Source organism: Ceratosolen solmsi, unplaced genomic scaffold (genome assembly GCF_000503995.2).
Source record: "Ceratosolen solmsi marchali unplaced genomic scaffold, CerSol_1.0 scaffold10, whole genome shotgun sequence".
Taxonomy (NCBI): domain Eukaryota; kingdom Metazoa; phylum Arthropoda; class Insecta; order Hymenoptera; family Agaonidae; genus Ceratosolen; species Ceratosolen solmsi.
The window spans coordinates 7,460,833-7,486,683 of NW_011948412.1; the positions used below are offsets into that span (position 1 = coordinate 7,460,833).

Sequence of the window (25,851 nt, forward strand, 5' to 3'; positions counted from 1 at the left end):
CCTTTAATTCTTCTTTTAATCACAATCCATAATCAGTTTTATACAAATAAATTATAACGATTAGATGCACTTTAGATTTTATGTAAGAAAGCGACGTTAAGTCACAAAATTCTTTACATTATTTTAACAATTAAAATTTTAAATATAAATAAAGAGCATTCAAATAGCTATTATTTTCTTTAATACGATTTCATTTGGCATTATTAACTATTTTATGTGTCTAAATTTGATTTCAATTTATAATACAAAACTAAAAAAAACTAAGAAAAAAAAAAACAAAGTAAAAGTTAAATAATATTTATAAAAAATTCGGAATTGGTGATAAAATAGAATAATTTAACTCATCGCTTTAACTGTTAAATCAGCATTTTCATTAGTTGTAGCTTTTTTAGCTATAGAAATTTCAATAAATGATAATATTTTTGTACTTACATACAATATTCGCAACAATAGTCTATTAAATAATTAACATAAATAACTGTCAATAAATAAATATAGAAAGTATTATCTATATGATATATTCTATGTACAGATCAATTTACTTTCCGTTCGCAGTCTAATGTTAAAAAATAGACTTTTAAAATTTAAAACATTTGAATTGATTGCTGTTTGCTTCAGTACTAAGCTTTTGCACTTGAGCTGAATTAATATTTTATTTGTAATTAGATATGGGCAATTTTTCATTCAATGTTTTTCATAATCGCTAATTATGTCGCTATTATATCGCTATTATATTTTGTTCAGCTTTAGCTATAATTAAGTTTGTGAAATTTGGGATAACAACCTTTTATTTAATGAATAATTTGTTCAATCACATCGTTCAGTACTAACTTCTTTTACGCAATAAAATAAATTAAACACTTTAATACTACCTAGTTTAATAAGCGGTAATTTATAATTACTACAAATCCATAAACATTCAATTTGATTAAAACGTCATGTTCAAGTAATTTCAATCTGTAATCACTTAATCACTAAATTATACCAACAGCTTTCTAAAATATTCCAATAAATTTACGTAAAATGTGGCACATGATAACTGAACTCGTGAAACGGATATTTTTTAAGATACTCACTGTATATATATATATATATATATATTTGAATTTTTCCCTAATAAAATTGACGTGCATCATCTTTTATTTTTTTAAAATCAATTATTAAATGTATATTAAAATATCTTATTTATTGTTTAATCACATTTGGATTTAGGTTATTGTATGCAAATATGAACTCGAATATAATTATAGTTACCGCGTAATCATATTATGAACATTATATAGGAATTGCAGAAGAACTCTAAACAACGGTTTAAAAAACTAAAAAAAAAAATATTTTATCCCGAGCATTATAAAGTTAAGATATGTATTTTATTGTGAAAATTTGTGATTTCATTTAAAACATAATAATGAGAATGTTGGAAATAAATGATACCACTGCAAGTGTATAAAAGTGTAATACAATAATATTTATAATAAACATTTTCATGTCAGTATTATTTAATTAAGTTAAATGTTACCGATCTTTCCAACTAATCCAACATATCAATATTCTATTTAATTTAAAGGTTTTTCTTTTTCTTTCACAAATTTAATTCATATATATATATATATATGTATATATATATATATATTGAAACGAAAGTGACGAAATCAAATCTATAAAATAATTTCGCGACTATTATTGCCCACATCCTCATCCTATAAAACAGTTTCCTTTTGACTGATTATTTTAATACCGTGCTTGGTCAGAATCATCTTGATCGTATCGCTATCTCTTATATTAACACTGGCACATCTACTATTATTATCAGTCATTACTCCATTATCGTCCGTATCAGCGTTCTCTTCCAACGAATCCAAATTATCGCCCAACGAATCAAATCTTCCGACATTGTCAGCCGATCTTCTTAATGATTTGCATCTGGTTAGTCTCGATGATCTTATACTATCAGCCGATGCCATAAGTTTGTTATCCATTGATTTTGATAATATTTCAGCATCCGATTTAAAAAACATTTTATTTTGCAGGTTTTCGACTGACGAGTATCTTCGTTTATCCTGTGTTTTTTCAATCACATATTTTTTGGGGCAAGAGCCTTTTCTATATAAACGTTTATTTCCATTTGGAAGTAAAATTTTTGACACTGCAGCTTCATCCTTACATTCGGTGTACTTCAGCCCCTGATTAGATTTGCAATTGCAACTATAATAATTAGAGTCCGAAATAAGGTGACGATCTGACTTGATTTTGGGAGGCTGTTGTCTATTATCGATTTCAGAAGCGAATCGATGATACTTTGGTGTGACATTGACATAAAGTGGTTCGGGCTTGTTACACATATCCAAAGAAGCGCGCAATTTACAATCTTGGAGACCACAGTTGTCAATTTCAAAGTGATCGTCCTCCATAGTGGACATTTTATAGGAACCTCTGCTTATCTCTATGGTGGATTTGGCTTTGGGTAAACTCAGTGTCATTGATCTACTATTTATAGTATTAACTGGATTTGCGTTAGTTGTCGAAGGTTCGTCTGCTATTGTTGCCGGTTCCCCACAAATTTCACATATTTCCATCGATTCACTTAAATTCTGCGCTACTCCGTCATCCTCACGTATTAAAGCATCATTCGCGTCTTGCAAGTTATACGAGCTACAAATATCACATTCCGTTGAATCTTCGTCCTCTGGCGAACTGCAGTTTGTTGGACAATGGTGCTCATCGGTTTTTACGAAACAACACGACGAACAGTATTCGTCGGCTTGGTGGTCCAATGTAGAAGAAGCCTCAGCCAACGGGGCGGTATTATCGGCTTTGATTTTCAAAACTGAATCACAGTAAGACGTTTCATTAGTTTTATATAACAAGTGTGCGTTACGCTTTATTGACTCCAAGCTCTTGGATTTCTTTGTCATAGAATCGGCAGCATTCATTACGGATGCCTCGTTTAAATTGATCGAGTCGAGACTTCCCTGTATCTGCTGTCGTTGATTTTTGCTAATTTCAATTGGCTTATTATTAATTATGAGTCTCAGTCTTTTGACGTAAGTTATATCGTCGAATAACTTAATTTCTTCATGCGGTTCGTCTTCAACGTTCATTTCAATCGATTCTCGTTCTTCTTCCGCTTTACTTTTAAGCACCGTTAATTTCGAATCCTCCTTAATTAATTTTATACTTTCATTGTCTTCCATTTTTTTTGTACTTTTTTTTGAATTAACCAAGGATTTTAGATATTTGCCATCAATTTCAAAATTAGTTTCAAACCTAGTTGTTTTGAAATCCGACTCTTCGCTATTATCGCAGCCAATAGATTCTCTATCAGTTTCATCCTTTGTCGCATTTACATTCTCAGTATTGAATTTATCAAAATTCTCCATAAAAGTTGTATTATCTTTAACGAAAGATTCATTTAAATCGTCGAAGCGACCTTCGTACGCTACTGACAACAACGCATCTTCCTTCTCTTCACTAAACGTATTGTCATACAATGTTGCTAATTCCCTCTCCGCGGTATCTTCAAAAGCTAACAATTCGTTTCGCGCTCTTGCGCTACTTGGCAACTCTATCGGACTATCTATACTATTAAATACGCGATTATGATGTTGCAACAACGACGAGGATGACTCACCCCCGATATTTATGGAATCAAATACCATACTCCAGAGAAGCTTTTCACGATCGGTATACATATTTACAATACTATTTTGCGAAGATTGATCATCGGAATAAGTTGGGCTATAATTGTTTTGCAGATTTTTTTTAAGCACACAATCGGAAATATCATTCATCGTCGTTATGGTATAGACATTGCAGGACGTTGTTTCCTGCATATTTATGTCGCTAGGCGACGACGTTAAGAAAGCACTATTGTGTTGGTATTTAGCCTCATCGGCGTCAAGGTAATCAATCGAGGAATTAATAGAAGATAGTTCCAACTTACTTTTGTATCCAGATTATGGCGTATTATCAATGCGGCAGCGTGAAACAGAGATAATTTTTTTTTTTTTAAAAGGATTTAGTTAGTTGTGAAGCAGATGAGAGCGAATTTTGGGAATTTTGGAAATTTTGGGAATTTTGGGAATTTTGGGAATTTTGGGAATTTTTCGTCCAAACGATTAAATTGTTTTTCGAATTTTTGCTTCAAAATCCGTTTTTAAAAACCGTTTTTACAATTAAAAATTTAAAAAAAAAAACAAACAAAAAAAAACAAAAAAAAATAAAAAATACGCTAGGACTTCAAAATTAAAATTCACAAAATTCGCTCTCATATCAGTTTAGTAAAATACAAAAATAATTCAATAACACATTTTGAACAGAAATAAATAACATTTTATGTTTATTGAAACTAATTTAGTCGTAACTAAAAACAAAAACTCATTATATTAAATCTTAAAGTTCAATTGTACATAATATTGGTGCCGTAAAGTGAAGTTTAAAACAATGTTTAGAGCGAATCTCTAGTTATTTTTTGGCAAAAGCAATACATTCTATCTTTTTATCATCTATAATTATCTATACAACTATAATAGCATACAATAACTATAATAAAACGATTTCACAAAGCATTATTATAAATATTTCAAACTGCTTGCACTATCGAATGACAAGCACGAGGGAAGCGAATTCGATATACGAGAAGGAAGGAGAGACATTATTGGTCTTACATCTGAGCTAATTTGCGTCTTATTTGCATTTCACAATGATGGCTCGAAAGATTCTTGCGGGCGCTGGAAGTTATAAATTTCGACTATTTCATGTAATCTGTCTGGTTCGAAATGGTGAAATTTGTTCGAAAAATCGTAAGATTTGCGAATAGCGCCTATAGCCGAATATGAAATGATTAACATGACAATTAATTATAGAGTCTAATATTGAAACATTAATGGCTATTCAGCGTTTTTACATTTAGCCCGATAATGTACTTTTTCGCACATTTTTGTACTGCAGTGATTTGTTCGCTTAATGTGTGTTTAATGTGCGTTTACTGGTGAACAATGAATGGCTTTTGGATTAATCTGTCCAGTGTAATCTATTAACTGTGGTCAGAGTGAAAATGCGGTCGACTCGTACGATCGTGTAGACATTTTATTCTACACGGTCGTCTAATCTACGGCATTTTGTTAATGCCGACGTATCAGACAATTTAGTGCTTGGAAGATTGAAAAAGGAATGTATAAATAATCTATACTTTTAAATTCGAATTTATAATCCCGTGAAAAATTAAAATAAAATTAAATGCAATTATTTTAATTGTTATTTTACAAGCTTTTAAAAATGTATAAAAATAGGCGTGTAATTCTTGTAAATTCTTTTTGTTTTCAGCTCTTGAAATTTAAATCGTAAATATTACATAATATAGGCAAATAATGTAATGGTATTGCTATAGATCAATTTATTAATGATAATATGGATACTATTTATATGGGCATGAATTTAATGCCTAAGAGTTTAAAATTAGCTCGTAGTTACAATTTTGATATCATGTATTGGCTAACTTATTAACAACAGAAATGTAGGCACACTATCGCAAAATTCAATACTAAGTTCGAGTTCAATAGCCACAAGCGCAAACTCGAGGTTGATTATTTTCAAATCTAATTAAATCATTCGCGATAAATTTGGATATCTATAAATAATTATGAATCATGAAAGTTTTATATTAATTGAAGAACTTTTATAGAAAAGAATGAAAAAGCAACACGCGAATATCAAGGCTCTAGACATGAACTAATGAGGGGAGTATACAATTGCATAGGTATTAATGATATTTGAGAAGATTTTGTATAAAGGTATTATGCAGATAAATTTCTAACGAAATTCAATTCAATATGTGAATTTCTCTATAGCTATTAAGTTCTGATCTATCTACATATGTATTATATTTCATGTATTATGAAAACTTCATGAAATTTTTCATTTATGCATTCAATAAATAATCTCCTAGGCTAATAGAACTTTCAGTATATCCACTTCATTACGTAGATAGTGAGAAAATTTAGGAAGCCACATTATATCTTCATAACATTACTTCATTAACTCGCCCTATATTGCCGTATATATAAAGTGAATAGTTCTCGAGTATTAAGCTGAAGCTTATTCGGATAATTATTAGGCGATATTCATGCATTTAGTTTGGAACATAATAATGATCATAGTTTAATTAAATATTGATATCGCTATTATATAGTACTACAAAATTTGCAAAATTTGATCACCTTATCGACAGTATTCTTCGACAGTGTATGTTGCTAACACTGATGAGCATTAGAAAAGTAGATATGATGTGGCTGGATGTCGTACGAATAAATCTAATTCAAGTAGATGTGACAAGTAGATATGATGTGGCTGGATGTCGTACGAATAAATCTAATTTGCTCTAAGAAGTTTGAATTTAAAAGACACGAAATAAAAATTGAAGAAGATAATTTCAAGAAAAGAAGAATAAAAATTTTAGCGCCTGGATTAATACTGAACGAATAATATAAGCAGCACACATAGAAATTCAACATTGACAATTGTTAAGAATTATAAAAACAATATAGTAGTGTAATTTCAGAGCTCCATCCTAAATTGGCAAATTTAATACGCATCAAATAAAGCGAAATTCGCGTAAAATAGTATTGCATTGATCACGAAAATAGAAACTTGGTATATATTACCAAAGAAATTTGCAATATTAAAATGAATGCAAATTGGCTATATCAGAAATTTCTTGATATATTTAAGCCGTGGAGACTGTACGTATGAATTTTGAGAAGTCAAGTATTGAGTACTAAGAAGCCAGTGTTAAAATTGATACTCTAAAGTCATTTTAAAACAATACACGCACAAGATACACCGACTTATCGTACCTCCCATTTGCCCTTATTTTATTAATGCAGAAAAAAGAATGAGCCGAACCCTATTATAATTATCTAATTCAAGGTAACTTTGTTCCTTAAATTGAACTAAAATTTGGGTAGTTGAATCGACTTATTGATTAGAATTTGTCGCGTTACTTGGAAAAATTGTCTCTCCGATATCAATTTTTTCGTTCGAAAATACAACAAAATGAATTTCTATTAACGTATGGTTTTCATTTTAGTACTTCTGATCCGAAGTAATCGAACATTTTTATAACTTCACAACAAATGGATCCATCTTATATTACACGATTTTATTAATTATTTTTGCTTAAAATAATAAATAATTAATATTATAAATTAATAAAATATTATAAGAAAAGGAATAATTTTAATTACGAATTTTTTTTTTTATTACAAACACAGTAATAAAACTATTTTACAAAACCATTTACCATTAGAATCTGCTTACTATTATTATACATAGGAATATAGAAAAGTATTGTAAATGAATAATTGATGCAAATTATTACTTTGTTTATATAAAAATATTAATTATATATACATTTTTTTTTTTTTTTTTTTTTTTTTTTTTTTTTAATAAACATTATTATTTTAAGATAGTATAAACTTCACTTTTGGCTACTTTAAATACATGTTACAAAATATTGAAAGAAACAAAAACGACTAGACTAATAAAATTTATACACATATAATTCTAGCTTTTTTTTGTGAAAAAAAAAAAAAAGAAAAGTGCTTTAACATTAAGACGAGCCTACGGTGAGTTTGATAAATAAATATTTGACATCACTTATGAATGTTTGAAGTTAAAAAATGAGTTTAAAACCATTATTGAGAACATTTACGATATACATCTATATATATATATATATATATATATATATATATATGTTAATGTAGTAAAAATAACATAAAATTTATAGTTTCGTTTGAGAATGGCCAATTTAATGTATCGAGTAAGCTGAAGAAATTTGAATTGCGAGTACAATAGATTGAGAAGTAAATTAAGGTACTGGCACTGATAATTTACATCAACCCTTGTAATTATCTGGCAACGAGTTTATAAAAAGAGAGAGAGAGAGAGAGAGAGAGACTGTTTGTTTGTTTGTTTTTGTGTGTGTGTGTGTGTATGTGTGTGCGTGTGTGTGTGTGTGTGTGCCTGAGCACTTATAAAAAGTAAGTTAACAAGTTTCGGGAGGATTAAGTTAATTAATTTTAAGTGCAAGACTAATTGAGTACCGCATTGGATTATTTGGACAAGTCAACGAGTATCGCAGTGGTCGAATAGATAATAGTGGGAAGTCGGGAATGAGCGTGTAACGCGATTCCGAATGATTAAGCAGATCACTTAAATTTACACAGTCTCCATGTCATTGCACAAATCCCGTGATTACTTTTAAGGTAAATAGATTATTCCAAGCTTTGCCGTGAATATCGAAAATTCAGATCACATGCTTTATTAGGTGTCTGAAATATTTTGCAATGTGATTGCGATTTATTAGGATTCCAAAATTTGGAAAGATGACTGACAATTAAGGTCAATTAAAAAAAGTATTTAAAGATCTCGAGATATAATGTAAAAAAGTGTTATATTCTACGACGGATAGGTGATGTAACATTCAACGTATGTCAGTATTGCACAAAATTTTTATGTTATTGAGCTGTTGTTCAATGTATCACTTCTAATTCTTTTCTTTTAGTATAAGAGTAAATATATAATGAAGACTTAAGAAATGGCTAGTGTATAAAAATAAAAACAAAAACCCCCCCCCCCCCACACGTTCTAATTTTATCGTCATATTCCGTAGTCGTGTATTAAAAATTTAATTTCATCGGAGGAATGCTTCAAAATCAATTTATTTTATATTTATTTAGAAACGATAATTGTATTATACTCTCACTATAGGCTCCCCTTATGTCCGCGTTAATGTTATAATATCTAGGAAAATAAATTTAATAAAAAATATGTCTGAAATCTATTTACAAGATAATTTCAAATTCTCTAAAGAAAATGAAATCCTTTCAACATCAATGTATATCAACACCGAGGCTTTGGCACTCACCAAAGTTAAGCTAAAAATTATTTCACAAAATATACAACATTACGTACAGAAATAAATATAAAAACAGCAACTTTCTAAAGACTCTTGATAATTAAATAACAACTATCTCGATTGCTTCTGTTCACTCACATTATCGACGGTCTGTGGGCTTCGTAAATTCCATTCGTATAGACGTAGTCAATGACGGCATCTTGAAGAAGATATTTTACACTTTCGCCACGCTTGAGAGCTCTTCTTATTCGCGTGGAACTCACTTCATTTGGAATCCATTCCGTCACTATCTGTATATTATGCTTCACCAAATAGTAATTTACATTAATCGTATGTCCAATTTGGCCAATATTAGAAGAGCTCCCTTTAAATGTCCTCCCTTATTTATAAAATTTCAGGACTTACCAAATGCTTCGAGAGAATATCCGAGTCATATATAAATTTGTATGGATTCGAACCCTCTCTCGTGATGACTACTAAACCATACTGACCCACAATCTCCGCTATCTGCACAGAAAATAATATTATTCAGCTTACTATATGCAATGAACTATCACTGCAAAGTCAAAGTCTGATTATTTTAACACTGAGATATTAACCTCAATGAGTTGAAAACTCGGTATACTACTAACCCATTCAATTCACTTCCTAAAGTTCGCGCAGAAAGTTTATAAATTTATTTCGTTTTTTTTTTTTTTTTTTTTGTCAATTTATCATTAATAGGCATTGTACTGCCCATGTAGTTAATGAATAATTATTAATTCTCGTGTATGAACAAAGTTCATGCGTTTGAAGTTGAATTTATCACGTTAGGGTTTGCCTAATTTTAATTAAAATGACGTGTTCAAATATTACGAGGAAAAAAATTATCAATTATCTTTATGAACTAATACATGTGAATTAGAACATATTTGAAAGTTGTCTACGTAAGAAGCATCTAATTTTTTTTTTTTTTTTTTAATTAGCAAAGCAATTGAAAAAGTATTTATCAATTGTAAATTAATGCTGCTAACCGATACTACAATATCAATTTTTAAAATAAAGTTCGAAGAACTTGATATAATTGGCGACAGTTAATATTATTTCATAGTAATTGTCATTTAAAAAGATATTATATTCGGCAGAAATAAATATGGTTGAAAAATTACTTGATATGTCAGCGTTTTAAGGTAATTAGTACGAGTCAATAAGCCTATAAAATTCATTCCAGTAATCTTTAATGTTACACATTTAATAACAGATAAGAATAAAAGTGTATTAGTAATTTTATTACATTTCACAAAGGCTATTATCATTTTCACAATAATATCTAATGCAATTAATTATAATATTATTATAAGGCATGTAAAATTTTCATTTATTCTTAAACTTACGGTCTACAGATTTTCTATTTTATCTAAAGTATTCATAAATTTATGTTCATCGCCATAAAGAGCCTTGGTAAATTGAATTTTATGAATATTATCCGAATATTCTTAGATTTATTACATTAATGTACGGCATTACATACACATACAAAATTTTACAACTTGTTAATAAATCGTAATAATTGATTAAATTATAATTATCAAATAAACACATATATTTTGCATATATTGTTATCTTCAAGCTTATATGATACCTTTAACATTATGTAATATTTAAAAAATAATTGGTGCAATTCAAATTTAAACAATTAATGTTTCCGCAAAATTCTCATACTATTACGAATTCATTAAATAATGATTTTCTAAATCAGTATAAAACGTATCTACCAATAAAAGAGTCTTATTATCATGTTTAATAATTTATAATGTAATCGTAGCACCTTTCAGTAAATTTCGTTATCTATAATAATACTTTAAATATTTGTTTGCCGAAGAAAATTCTCATGCAACTTTGCATTATCAATTAAATAAAATGAGAAATAATTATAATGGCGCTGGTGTATTATCAAAGTTATCAACAATTTTTGTTTATGCACTCTATTCATATATTAAAGAAGAGTACATAATCAAGTCAGCAGGATGAAAAACATTTTAATAAAAACGTCTCGACTCACATCCTCCTCGGCCCATAATCCAGGAGTCGCAAAACTCTCCAGTAAATCACCACCACAGAGAAGTTTTATTCGAATGGGCATCTGATCGGCGATCTCATTATTCCTTACGTTCTCCGGTATCCACTCGAGGTCTTCATTATCAATGGAGTTCCTATTAGCATCACCGTTCCCGTACACCACGGAGTCGATGAGGTTCTGATGATGTTGGAGGCTCTTCCTCGTTCTTGTCCAGGTGTTTTGACGTATCTCCCAGGTGCTCAGTCTTATCCAGTCACTATCTGTCAATGCGAGTTTCAGCATCTTGCATCTGTGGACGCCGTTTGCTAGTTCCTTTTTTGCGTAAGCGTCGTTAACCGGAGATATAACACCACCAATCACCATGTGTGTGCCAAGATTGTGAAGGTGATCGCGCGCTCTCTCTGTCAAAGTACCATAAACAAAATTGGTGTTTCAATTCCGTCGATATCGATCCTTTCGAGCGCACGATTAAATAAATGAAAAATAATTTGATGACTAATTTCAAACTATAATTATTTATTAGGTTATTAGAGATAGTCAGACTTGGGGCAATAAGCATGGGATCATAAAATGTCAAGATAATTATTATACTTAAATAACTAAAAATATCTATAACATTTTAATTAATTATTTTAATATAAAACTTACTATTCATCCATAATTTCTAAGCTTTAACTAAAATACATGTAACTTACGAGTTTCTACTGAAATTATTTTCTCTATCATTTAATTTTAATTTAATGCAATTATTCAGTTTATTCATTATAATTATTATTTAGTTATTTCTCTTGTATTAAAAGAGCTTTTTTCTATATGCTAGTATATGATTTTTTTTTTTTTAAAGTTTATAACTTTTTAGCAACCATAAATACAAAAAAAAATGTTTCTTCATAATTAAACAACAATTTAATACAAAATACAATGGTTAAAAATCTCAACAATATATGCATAAATACATTATTTGAATAATTCTATATTTACTATTTACAAACAAACAACTTTAATAAATTACGTTTCTTGCTATTTCTTTATTACTCTTAAATAGTTGATTACTGTTAATCAATATAAAACACACACGCAAGCACGCACGCACGCACACACACATACACACAGACACGCTTTACGATTTTGATAGATTTATACATAAATAATACTAACCAAATTTTAAACTATATGATAGGTATAATCAATTGTATTGTAATTATAATTAATTTTTTGTAATCGCTTAATATATATATATATATATATATATATATCAAATATTTAATAAAGTAAATAAACTTTATTGTACAATTTTTTCAAATTATACACTACTATTTTTAACATTTTATTTAAGATTTTTTTTCATCTTTCTGATTTCATTATGAAACCAAAATTCCATAAGTTACGAACTTTCCCCTTCTTTTCATGATTATATAATTTTGTATACTTCCGTATTTCTTTGTCCTATTTCAATGTAAATGTTTTTATTTTCAGTGATTCAGTTTATTTTCAAATATTTTCATTTTCAGTTCATTTTATAAAATGTTCTTATTACTTCCGTTTTTTATTCATAATACTGTAAAATTAATTAAATTATATATATATATATATATATATGTATATATAACAAATTTAAAATACCATATTTTGAAATTATTTAAATATAATCCAAATATAGTTCCAAATTATTTTCTTCTACATATTATTCCGAATTTTTATCTTGAAGTTTTTGAAATTTAATTTGAATTTGATTTTATTTTGTATTTTATTCCAAGAATACGTATGATACGTGTATATAAATATACTTTTATATAATCTTAATGAATAATGAATATTTATCTAACCATAAATTGTTACGGAAAATAATCAAGGTTTCAATTGGTCATTCTACTTAACAAACTAAGCAATATATTTTTTTTTTATATTTATGCTTTATATTATTTTTGCCTTAATTTGATCTGCGTTGACTTTCAAAAGAAAAACAAAAACAAAAAACAAAAAACATAACAAGAAAATTTCAGTGTCGGAATAACGAGAATTATATCGCAAAATTTAATAACAAGATCTTTGATAGCATAGATCAAGTGACCAATTAGAACAACATACAACAAAGTGCATACTATATCACCTTTGACGTCGGATGCATCATACTGCAGTTTCCTTGTACACGTTTTCTTCGAAATTCTTAGATTACTTAAAATTCGATTAAACAAATGTTATTTTAATAATAATAACTTTGCATCGAATGACTTAGAAGATGAATAATTAAAGCACGATGATAATAATTGGTTATACCAATATTTTTCATTTTAAGCTCAAAAGAATTTCGATTGTATCTCAATTTTTATGAATTATTTATTTGAATTTTTTATTATTATTTTTTTTTACTTTTACAAAAAATGAACAAATATTCGATAAAATTTATTATATTGTTTATGAATAAGGCATTCAAAGTTAAATATTCTGAAAATTTTATGAAGCTTTAGTTGATTTTAATTGTTTGAATGCGATTCTGAATTTCAAAGGAAAAATTACGCGTAAAATTAAATTCACAATTCAATTGATAACAAAAAGTTTCGATGTTAATGGAATGTAAAACTAGAGCAAGAGAAAATCAGGTATATCAACAAGATTTTGTTTTTTTTTTTAATGTTATGCATTGGAAATATTACGATTTCATATTAAATGTCTTTAAAAATTAAGTTTTATTTGTTTTGAAATAATATAGTTCATATTCAGTCTTAAAGATATTGGTTGAAAATAGTCATCAGTTTAAATAAAATTCAATTTTTAAAATGAAAATAAAAAACGCAAATTCAAAAGGAAAGTGTAAATTTCGAACGATTGAGTAAAAAGTTACTTAAATTGATAATTCACTATTTCGAAGCTGTAAGTTATAATTTGAATCCAAAAGTTACGAAAATCAAATTAACGATTATAAAGTGAATTAATGAAAAAAAAAAAATAAATAAATAAAAAAAAAATAAATAAATAAAACAAAATCAAACATTAATAATGTTAATAATCAATTTATATGTTCATATCTTAGTATTAAATGAAACTCGAGTACATACGCACGAATGTTGTACTTATCTACCTTATATTTTAGAACATTAAATTTAGCCGAAGCCTAAAAAAACATTTATATTATATTTTTATTATATTTACATTCAATATTATTTAATATTACAAGAAGATTTGACTCTACGTCACTATTACGTTTCACCGACCACTAAATATTACACGGATTATATCATTCAATAACATAGCTGTGTACTTAAGATAAAAAAAAAAAAAAAAAAAAAAAAAAAAAAAAAAAAGAATAATAATTCATAATGATTAAATATTTATCACACGTGATTTAGATTTGAGTTTCATTCTAACAAGGTGAATAATTTTCATTCCGGATAGATAAATTGACGGAGATGTAATCGTAAATAGAATAGAAGAAGAGCGCTATCTTAACTGATTCGTGTTGCCGCATTTCTGTCGTCCTGAATCGATGCTGTGAGCAGAAAATCAACATAGATTTGCACAATACTTTTAATGAAAAATTACAATCAGAAGACGTTATTAATTCATAGGTTTAGTCTTTAGTTTATAATATGTGATCAATGGGAATTGATATTTTGATTTTATAATGATATATTGCGAAAATTTACGTGGATATTCGTAACAGAAATTATAAAATTTTTTTTTGCTAATTTCATCCAAAATAATTATTTACTATAACTGAATTTAATCAATCACGTGTAATTCAACATAACTGTTGTTTTTATAGATTTATAACAATCGATTACATTTAAAATTTATTTAATATTATTCTTTACTTGTCTTATATCAAAGAATATATTGTATGTACTGCTTTTTTTTTTTTTTTTTTTTTTTTTTTTTTTTTTTTTCTATTTTAAATCAAGTAAACGTTCAATTGGAAAAAATTAGAAAAATTACAAATTATATTATTTTCACTGTAGAATAATGAATTAATAGCTATATTATTTCAATAGAAGAGACGGTAATCAGCAAATTTATTCTTTCATGCATTAAATTTTTTTTTCTCTTAATCTTTTGCTACGTACTGCAGTTTAATTTATTTAATGTATCCTTAATTTTTACATAGTATAATTAGAAGAGTAACTTCAAACGAACCCTAGTCTGATTTGATTTTATTTACAATTGGTATGAAATTTAATTTTAATAGAAAGTATTAAATACACTCACATTACAGTTTGCTTAAAAATTAATTAAAAAAACACACGAAAGAATAAAGGGTTTATGTCAAAATATACTTGAGTTAAGCCGTATGAGAATTAATTTATTAAAAGTTGGAAAAAATGAGATAATAATATTTGACTTTAAATAAGCAAATAGGCGGAAAATTCCTTTTTGTCAAAAAAAAAAAAAATTGCAACAAGAATATTAACTTATCGATGATATGTATATATATATATATATATATATATATATATATATATAGCAATGAATTTCAAATACATTTCTACTTTATAAATAATGAGCTTTCAGGTAATTCCTTTACGACTTGATATATCTTTTAATCTCTTCGAATGAATTGGTTGTGTATCATTCATTTATCTGTACTCATAATGATTTAAACGCTCAACAGTAACACTGTGTTTATATAGAATCAAATTAAAATTTTACCCTATTCCATTTGAAGCTTCAAATTTTTCTTTATGTATATTTAATATTTTTTTTATATTTATCGATTCATGTAAATATACACTTAAAAGATTGCGTATAATATAAGAAACACCCGATGAATCAGCATTAGGATTTATTTAGTGAAATAAGATTTTTATCGGTAAAAATTTTTTATTCCATTGTTTGTTAATTAATAAATAGTACACAAAAGTTATAAATGCTAATAAAATCAGAAGATAATGATGATGATATTTAATTTGATAATGAAATGATTTTGTTCTTTATTGTGCTTTTTGCATCAAACAGCCGGCAATTATTGACACATCATAAACAACAACGGTTATAAGGATTATTTGATAAAATACTCACTGTTAAAGTCTTAAAATAATATTAAAAGCTTTAATAGGGACTTTAAAAACAGTATGTATTTTAAATATTGAAATTGATTGTAAAAGAGAACATAATGCATGTCAATATAATCACATTTCAGAGATTCAACACCCTTATAATTTGAATATTAAATGATTGATAGTATGAGAGTAAATTTTTCTATTAATTTACTCGTTTATTATAATAGAGGACCCTATCTGGCCTATTATCGGCGGCTCTATTTCTTAATTATCGAAATATCGAAATGCATCGATTAAATATTTAATTACGTAATGGCAACATTTGTGTAGCGTAGTAACTTTGTAAATTATCATAGAATGCGCGCCTTGTAGAAAGAAGATGAAAAGTAGAAAACAACTGTTATGAAATCAATTTGCAGTGTCTAGAATGAGTTAAAAAATACGTTATTCGTGTGGTTACTCATTTGCAGTTACAATCTTTTTCTCTGACCTACATTAAATGAGCCATGAACGAAGATAAAAGGATACAAAGTTTAAAAATATAATTGCTCTGATCAATAAAGATATAATACATAACAAATATACATATAATAAAGATAAAAAATACGATAAATGTGATGGAAAGTGATAAAAGAAGAACGAATAAAAAGTATACGAAGACGTTAAAGATAAAAAAAAAAAAAAGTCAGTCGTTCTATCTGTGTATAAAATAAAAAATTGTATTCTATTGCATGAAAACAGCTGGATTTATCTCTATTAAAATATACATTTTTATGATTTAGTATTTCTTTAGTATTTTCCATTCGCTCCATTGTCCTTAAAAATAAATACAAATAATAAGGGTAATATCGTCATGCCATGCCTATGATCTTAAAAGAAAGGAAACTTGAATTAATATTTTGGAGCGTAACAACTAAAGGTATAAAATTTGCCAATCAATACCTTAGGTGTTGTCGTTTACTCCCCGGAAACATGTTCCTCGTCGACCAGAAACCGAGCGTTCTTGGTTATAAATAAAGAAGCCTGTCAAAACTATCGCCTTATATGCAGGAAAGTTTGCGCGATAATTCATTGATTTTATCTAATCTCATAAAAATACGTGTGCGTAATAGATGCACGTCTCCTATAACGACCCCGATAGTTGGAATATAATCTAGCGAGCGATCGAAAATAGCCAAGGCACACGTGACAGTATCCTGAATCCTCGCATCCCGACTCACTTGATTGATAAAGGAATCAATCTTCCTCTCGCGCATCTCAAGATTATAGTGGCTAAAAAATCAAGTGTACAATAATTTGAGGGATGAGGCTACTGACGTCATCATCGACCAAACTCAACACAACCCTCTCATCTACTCTCCTTTTCTCACGAAAATACATGTCATAGATAAAGATAGAGAGCTCTCCGTGCACATCTTGGAGGAAATCGCGCATTCAGTCTTTGTGCGCTCGGTCGCGTTCTACCCACAGACTCCCATTAGTGGGTATGCCCTAATTTTACTTAGGGAGAAGTTTTCTTTTCCGGCCAAAGACTGACTATTAATACGTCAAACAATAGGCCATCAATTTTATGTAATCTGATTTCATCATTTCAGGTGGCCGTCAACAACAGGGCAATTCATAAATTTGTTTACCAATGTATATGCCCCAATCTTATAAACCCATATCACTTTTCTCTTTCTTTGTAAATTCATACGCTTTGTTGATGAAAAAAAAAAAAAAAAAAAACGAGACAAACAAACGATAAATAAAAATAAAAGCAAAACAAAAAAAAAAAAAAAAAAAAAAAAGGATAAAAGAAAAAAAAGCAGAAATAGGTGACGACGATTCATGAGTGTATTTTTGCGTTTGGAAAAATTAAAAGCCCCGAAGTAAAAAACAAAGCCGTAATTAATTTAAATAATGTAGGAAGGAAGGGTATAAATACTGGTAATGCTAGTTACATTTGTACGTTCGGTGATTAATAGAGAAAGGCTGTAAATTTTCGGTTCGACAACCCCCTAAGACTTCTAAGGCCAGTCTGTCAATCAATTTCACCCTCAAAGGCCTCAAGATCCTGGATAAGAAGAACAGGAGTTCCGAGCTAACGGCGCCCGCCGCACAAGGCAACCGAAAATACCGTTTGTTTTCGAAATCGAGTCCCACACCCCGTCGCCACGCACACCTAGGCGCTCTTAAAAGCCTGCTATCGATCATGGGTGAGAAGGAGCGCCGGGTGGAGGAGGAGGAGGAGGAGGAGGAGGGGGGGAGGGGGGAGGCGATGTGAGTGAGAAATGATGGATTGATAGGGGTAGGAGGGAGAAGGGGTGTGCCGCGTGTAAGCGTATGGCCCTCTCCTCCCGGCTTCGCGCGGACACTCACCGAACATCCTTAAGTGCATATGAGTGGGCGGATTGTAGCTGCCGCACGACATCAGGATGACTCGGGTCGCGCACCTCTCCGTGATCTTTGGCTCCATCCTCGCGCACTGTCTCGGCTCGGAGTCGTTGCTGTCGTCGTCGTAGTCGTCGTCGTCGTCGTCGTCGTCGTCGTCGTCATCGGCGGCGGCCTCGCAGCTGCTGCATCGTCCGCAATAAGCCGAGTGAGTTATTTGGCGGTGGCCTGCTAATAGAGGATTGAGTCCGGAGGACGCGGACACGAGCGCCTGAGCCTCGGACGCGCACTGCGGCCGTACACTCGACGCCGTCGCGAGGGACGCGACGCCCTTAGGCTTGGACGCGCGTGCGCGTCGTCGAGCGGCTCCCGCGCGACGATTTTTAATTACGGCGCCACGAGTCGACGCGACGGCGATAGTGACGACGATGACTCCGACGACTCCAACTCCGACGACGACGACGACGACGACGACGACGACGACGACGACGACGACGACGACGACGACGACGACGACGACGACGACGACGACGACGACGACGACGACGACGACGACGACGACGACGACGACGACGACGACGACGACGACGACGACGACGACGACGACGACAACGGCTAAGACGACTACGACTACGCTACGACTATCGCTATAACGACGACGATGACTCCGACGACTCCGACTCCAACTCCAACTCCGACGACGACGACAACAACCAAGACAACAAAGTGGAGGAGGACGTGGAAGACAACGGCTGCTCTTCGATTATTAAGGGAATGACGATTACGTAGGCGATTGTGTGGGAATCATCGCGAGCGCGTCACCTCTAGCCTCTTTTCGTTTCACAGTCGTTGGCAGCGACTTCCTCGCTGCAAAGACATTTTATTTCAAAATTAAGTTATCGCCCGCCCTATCAGATGGACTTTATTTCTCGTTCGGCTGCCTCTCTGTCGAATTCTAAGCTTTAACGAAAGGAAGATTATGCCAATCAACGCGGCTTTAAAGTTTTGATAAAGTTTTTCACTTTTGAAACTTTTCATTCAATACTTTTATTTTTTCATTTATTATCTTTCAAGACCGATAATTTATAAAATATAAAAACCGCATTCAAGTAAGTAATTCTGTTACAAATCGACGAACATTTTAATTATCTTGGGAGTTTGATTTTTACCGACCCGAAAATAATAGTTCTTATAGCATTAAATTAATATAATGGATGTTGATAAGGCAGGAATCATTGTTAGTTCACGATATTAAAGAAAGATTTTTTATACTCATTGTCCACGTAAAATTACATTAGTTAGTTTTGCATAGTATTAATAACCATTTTTATTAGTTGCTTTAATTATATCGTATTATCGATAAAAATCATAAAATCTTCGAAAGAATAGATGAAATTATTATGCAGTTATCGAGTTCCGATAAAGTTCATTTATATAGTTAGAGAATAAGAGCTTTCAAGCTACTCGCATAAATAGATTGTTTATACAAGAAACATTAATCGTTCACATAATAGATAAGAGATCAATTTAAATATTGCATAGCTTCTTGTTAAATACTATTGTTAAATACTAGGATTGCGAGTTACAAAATTGAAAGATAACCTTACTTTCAATAACATTTGGAATAAATTCCATAAACATTCCTGTTTTAATTTGATCAAAAATATGTAATCACTTGTTTTGGGTTACATTTTAATTTTCACACTGCATGTTAATTATCAAACTACCAATTATAAGTACAAAAATTAAATAAATAATCCTTAATATTCAGACAAAATATAAATCTGATATAATTATAAGTATTTTATAAGCTTTTTTATAAAGATAATATATACGTATACCAACATTTTTTTCCTGCTTTATCAAAATGTGTAAATTTATATTACAAACTATTTTAATATTTTTAATAAAATTTGTCAAAATTATAATCTAAAATTTCTTAGATTTTGAATAATCAATAATTTGCGATACTAAAAGAAAGTATAATATCAGTAAAAATGTGATGCCAAATTAATTTCTTTATCAAATTTTTAATTATCTTTAATTTTAATAAAAAGATAAAAAAAACTTTATACTTGTAATTTTTAATAAAAATTAATAATAAATCGAATGACAAATTATGAAATGAGATTTAAAATATTCTCAACGCAGTTATTATTTTAAATAACAGTTGCAAAAATGAATAAATATCTATTTAACATTTCCTGTTTAATTGTTATTACTTTCGTAAAGTTTTATTCATTAAAAATTTTAATTAATCTTTAATGCAGGTTTAATATAAGCCCGTACAATTTGATTACTAGAGATGGTTTTCTGATAGCCTCTTTTTCAAAATAAATTATATGTTGATGTAATCAATTATAGAAGTGACTTACATTGACATCCTTTTTGTACCATAAATTCCACGTTGATAAATTAATTTTATAATAGGATCTTGAACAAGATACTTTACACTTTCGTTGCGTCTTAAAGCTCTTCTAATTCTTGTTGAATTTACTTCATTTGGAATCCATTCGGTAACTACATGTAAATTATACTGCAATAAAAATAATTATTTAAGTAAATAAATCAAATTTCTTACATTTTTAATGCATAATTTTTTTCATCCACATGCACCTGTGCTGTTACATTACGAATACGTTGCATAGGAGATATGTGAAATATTATTGCATTTTTGGCAATAATTGTATAAATTCATAATAATTTTTCATACATTTTCTTACCAAGTATTTTGAAAGAATATCTGAATCATATATGTATTTGTAAGGATTTCCCCCTTCGTTTCCAACAACCACTAGACCATAGTTACAAGCTATGTCTGTTATCTAAATGAACAAAATATATTAATTTTTACAAATATAACAACGAAATTTAAGTTCAAATAATTTATATATATATATATATATATATATATATATATATATGCATATAAAACCTACATCTTCTGCTGACCAAAGATCTGAGTTCGACAGACTTTCCAATGTATCGATACCACAGAGTAATTTTATTTGCACCAACGATCTATCCAAATTATCTCTTATATTATTAGGTATCCAATCAACATCTTCGTTATTTACATTATTTTCCACACTATTGCTTATAAATCTATTTAATAGGTTTTGGTGATGTTGTAAACTTTCTCGTGTACTTATTAGAGTAGTTTTCTTAAGTTCCCAAGTGCTAAGGCGAATCCAATCGCTAGTTTGGAGAGCCAAATTTAACATATCACATCTTACAGTTTGGTTAGTTAGATCCTTCTTGGAACAATTGTTTATCGGCGATATAATGCCACCGACGACGGTATGACTCCTCAAAGAATGTAAATGATCCCTTGCTCGTTCTATACAACAAAGTAAGTATTTTGGTTAGGAATCTGAAATTCTTATTGTTGAAAATTAGGAAAATAATTAGATTCTTTAAAATCTGAATACAAGATTAAATGATATTGTCAAAAAATCTTTCTCGTCGAGTCTACATTTACTGAAAAACAAGTATGTTTATATAATTCTGCCTTATCTCAATTATTTACTAATATCAACTATTATAATTTATTGTCTCTACTTCTTTGCCCGTGATTTAATTTTAATGACAATTGTATTTTTATAAATCGTGAAGACGTAATCGATAATCGAAATTTAATTTCTTAAAATCGATCGAGCAAATATTGAGAAAACTTCTTATCAAGCATCATACATTTTCCAATATGAATATCCGAATGTCAATGAAACAATCTATCGCGTTAAAAAATAAATTCTCATGAAACCAATATGTTCCGAGTAGAAGTATTTTCGTTATTATTTATACACGTGCTTTGGAAACACGTTCGAAGAAAAATGAGAGCAGTTTACCTATATATGCGAGACAAAATAAGAAAAACAAAAAGGAAATTCATTATCTCGATTCGAAGCGTAGTATTCATAATTTGATTTTGACTAACGAAGTTCTATTTACAATTCTTGACGTCCCTTCAAAACATCAACATAACCAAATTACCAATACCATCAACTCCACATAAAACAATCTCACGCGCATCCATACAATGAACATCGACAAATTTCATATCCCGCTAAACTTACCAAACATCCTCAGGTGCATATGAGTGGGCGGATTATACCTGCCGTGGGTCATCAAAATCACGCGCTTCATTGGCATATTATCAGTCTTCTCGTTTCTCATTTCCATCGTGCCTTCTTCTTCGCCTTCCCCTTATTCCCTCGTCGCCCACTCTCTCTCTCTCTCTCTCTCTCTCTCTCTCTCTCTCCCTCGTCTCGCGTCTCTGGTGACGATAAAAATATGTGTACGAGACAGGCGCGATTATCCTTTTGATTTTGGCTAATGTTTATTAAAACGTGCTTTACACGCAAAGGACGATTAGCGAATTAACGAAGAAGAGTGAGATAAAAAAAAGATCGTCCATGACGAGTGATAAATCCAGTATTAAAAAGTGTTCGAACCTCGTGACTTTTCAGCCCCAATAGATAATAATAAGGAATCGCAATCCGCGACGAACGTTGAACGCCCGTAACGACCAGCCAGCCAGCCAGCCTTTCGCCATTTCTCACACGATCGACCGAGATCCGAACTTTCTCGGATTTACCGCCAGAGGCATCATCAGGGCAGGATTACTTCGCTTATATTTATTTGACATTTATTACTTCTCCATTGCGCGGACTTTTAAGGTTAGGTTCGCAGCGCCCCTTCCACCACTACGATCCATTGGCGATTTTACGCGGTCTGACCTTGGCGAAACTCAACGGAGCACGTCGTCTTTCAGTGATCTCGGTGACTCGACTGTACTGTACTTGTAGTTGGCATTTGCAGGAGTATGAGTGGCGAGGAAGAGTGCTCGTCAAATAGCGATAAATAGCGCGTGCGTTAGACGAGTATGTGGACTAATAATGGGATGGAAAAGGATGCTTTAAGGTCGTTGAGTTTCGTGCGGCCATCCTTTGAGTAGGAATAGAGATATGCAGGTGGAGCTCGTTGGCGATCTCTTTATTAATTATTCGCATTTGTCAGGGATGTAAATAATATTGGCAATGGCATTATTGGATGCCACTGTAAGGAAATTTCAATCGATCAATAACGACATTTCTAGCTGCTCTCGTACTTTTAAAGATGGCGCCAAATACTCGATTTACGGCAAACTTTCAAACGAAATCTCGCAATTCGAATAGGAATAGGCCAACGGTGAGAAAAATGAGGTGGCAATTTATATTATTTTTATTGTTATTATTGTAAATCGAGCCCGTTAGCCGTCGAGGTCAAGAGAGTTATATAAAATCGTCAAAGCAAGTGCTTTGGATTTCCAAGCTTATGTCGCATAAAGAAATCGATCGATAAATTTTTATTAACTAATCGCCGAATCACAACGAAAGACGTTATTGAAACATTGAAACTTGGAAAATCTGTCAGGCGTATTAAGATACGGGAGCAAAGATTATATTGTTCGTAAAGTACAATATCAATATTATAATATGTATGGTTTTCGGTGTATAAAATGACATTTATAATGTCGCATTTACGTGTAATAATGTAGGTGACAATTTGCTTTACACGCGCGCAATTATAATGAAATGACATAATAAGTTCATTGATTTTTCATTTTACATAATTTTCGCAATTAAATTAATACTAATTTTCGAAATTATAAGCGTTGCGCATTGTCAATTCGCCTCTATTAATCGTTGTGCACGGTAAAATAAGATTAATATTATTTTATCGTTAAATGAGGTAATAAATAGGATATTCAACCTTATTTAATCATAACGATCTAATCGCAAAAATGTGATTTAAATTTTCTTATTATAATCAAGATGTAAAAAGTATTATAACATGAGGTAGCAAAAAAAAAAAAAAAAAAAAAAAAATTAAGCTTCGTAGTATATTTTTATAACATTAGATAATTTTTTTTTTTTATTTTATAATTAAAGAATATACCGTAAGAATGGCAAAAAATATTTATTAAAATATTAATTTTTTCAAGTTCCCTCGATACTCTCACTGGGACAATTAAAAATTAATTGTACAATTTTTTTGCACAATCACGGGACGTTGTTGCGATACTTAACTTAAGTTATCGTATCGAATATACTTAATCCGATTAGTGTCGAATTTAAATATTGAAAATAAAAATTAATATTCTAAAAGCATGGAAATTGTCAATCATAATAAACGACACAAACCCTCTCATTCCCTCTAACCCTCCCCGCTCCGTCACTCTCACTCACTCTCTCTCTCTCTCTCTCTCTCTCTCTCTCTCTCTCTCTCTCTTCTCTCTATTACCCCGCAGTGCCATAAAATCTTTTGCGTAATATCGATATCGATAAAAATATAATTAGAGAAGAGTGGATACTTTACAAGTATCATGAAAATTATCAGGAAATCGTATGCTTATCTGCCAATCAAAACGTGAAACGCAAACTTCATGTGCGCCTTTGTTCCTTCGCTATTTTTGTCCATTGCAATGACACGGCAACGCCATCAGGGAATTCATATGTACCAACAATGGCAAGTACGACTACTATAATTTGGACGGTCTGATATATTATTAACAATATTTGTTAAGATACGCGAGCGCATATGCCGAATCATAAACGCGAACCATTTTCCATTTCTCGTGTGCGTTTGCCGGATTTGCCATCCGGTAAATGACGCACATTCGTCAGAATGTCGTATTCGCGCCTACGCGAAGGAACTCGCGATTGTGGCTTGACGAACATGAAGCGAAGCAGCCCGAAAAATCTATCGATTGACGGCAAAGCCGAGTCAAGAATCGATGACCCGGGGGCTCGGCAAGTAAAGCCCGCGAGAGCATCTCATTAACCGACGTAGAATAATCTCGTTAACGAAGAATCGTATCGCCCACGAGTACGCGACGAGCACGCGATACGAAACCGAGTGATTAGCCTTAATGCGGACTTTTCCCCTTGGGCTCCTTAGCCGCGGATATAATAGCGGCAGTGGTGCACCACACCACCGCCACCACCGTCACCACCATCATCACCGTCATCACCGTCACTTCCTTCTCTTCGCAATGCGCAATATCGGGGACAAAAGGAATGCAGGCCTCCAAGGTGCCCCATCGCACTTATCGGGACCCAATCAACGGCGCATTGACGCTTGAAACGCGCTAATTGCGTATGGGCGGGAATAATCGCACACGGCATTAGATGTCGGCTAATAATATTGGTGACGGCAGCGGCGGTGGCGGTGGCGGTCGCTGCGGTTCTTGCACGTAACGCGCGAGGCGTCGCGGGGTTTGGGAAAGGGAAACTTGGGCGACGGACGTGACTCTGATCGCTTCGGCCTCTCTCCCTCGATATTACGGAAGGAGTGGGATTTTTCATCCGAAGAACGGTTATTCTCCTCGTTCCGTTGGTACATGGCTCTGTGGCTCGATCTTACCCATACCTTAAATGTCCGAGATTTATTTTATACTCACTGTACCCCAGACTCTCCCTCAACTATATCAACTATAAATGGCATGTTTGCACGATGAACGT

At 31.1% G+C, this 25,851-nt stretch overlaps 1 protein-coding gene across 1 annotated transcript; it reads right to left on the reverse strand.

Moving 5' to 3' along the window:
• Nucleotides 1-1,652: 1,652 nt before the first annotated feature.
• Nmnat (nicotinamide mononucleotide adenylyltransferase) lies at nucleotides 1,653-22,553 on the reverse strand. Its single transcript, XM_011507970.1, has 9 exons — nucleotides 22,423-22,553; nucleotides 21,286-21,686; nucleotides 21,070-21,171; nucleotides 20,722-20,882; nucleotides 18,335-18,531; nucleotides 10,962-11,380; nucleotides 9,326-9,427; nucleotides 9,059-9,222; nucleotides 1,653-3,942 (listed from the first exon to the last, which is right to left on the reverse strand). The coding sequence occupies exons 1-9, from the start codon at nucleotides 22,526-22,528 to the stop codon at nucleotides 1,701-1,703; spliced, it is 3,894 nt and encodes a 1,297-aa protein (XP_011506272.1). The 5' UTR covers nucleotides 22,529-22,553; the 3' UTR covers nucleotides 1,653-1,700.
• Between the last annotated feature and the right edge of the window lie 3,298 nt (nucleotides 22,554-25,851).

Bases quoted from the DNA above. Each gene is read 5' to 3' on its own strand.
- Nmnat (XM_011507970.1), bottom strand. From the start codon at position 22,528: ATGGAAATGAGAAACGAGAAGACTGATAATATGCCAATGAAGCGCGTG. The intron at 11,381-18,334 runs GTGAGTGTCCGC...GTACTTTGACAG, and splicing joins TATGCACTTAAGGATGTTCG to AGAGAGCGCGCGATCACCTT. The intron at 9,428-10,961 runs GTGAGTCGAGAC...TTTTCTGTGCAG, and splicing joins GATTATGGGCCGAGGAGGAT to ATAGCGGAGATTGTGGGTCA.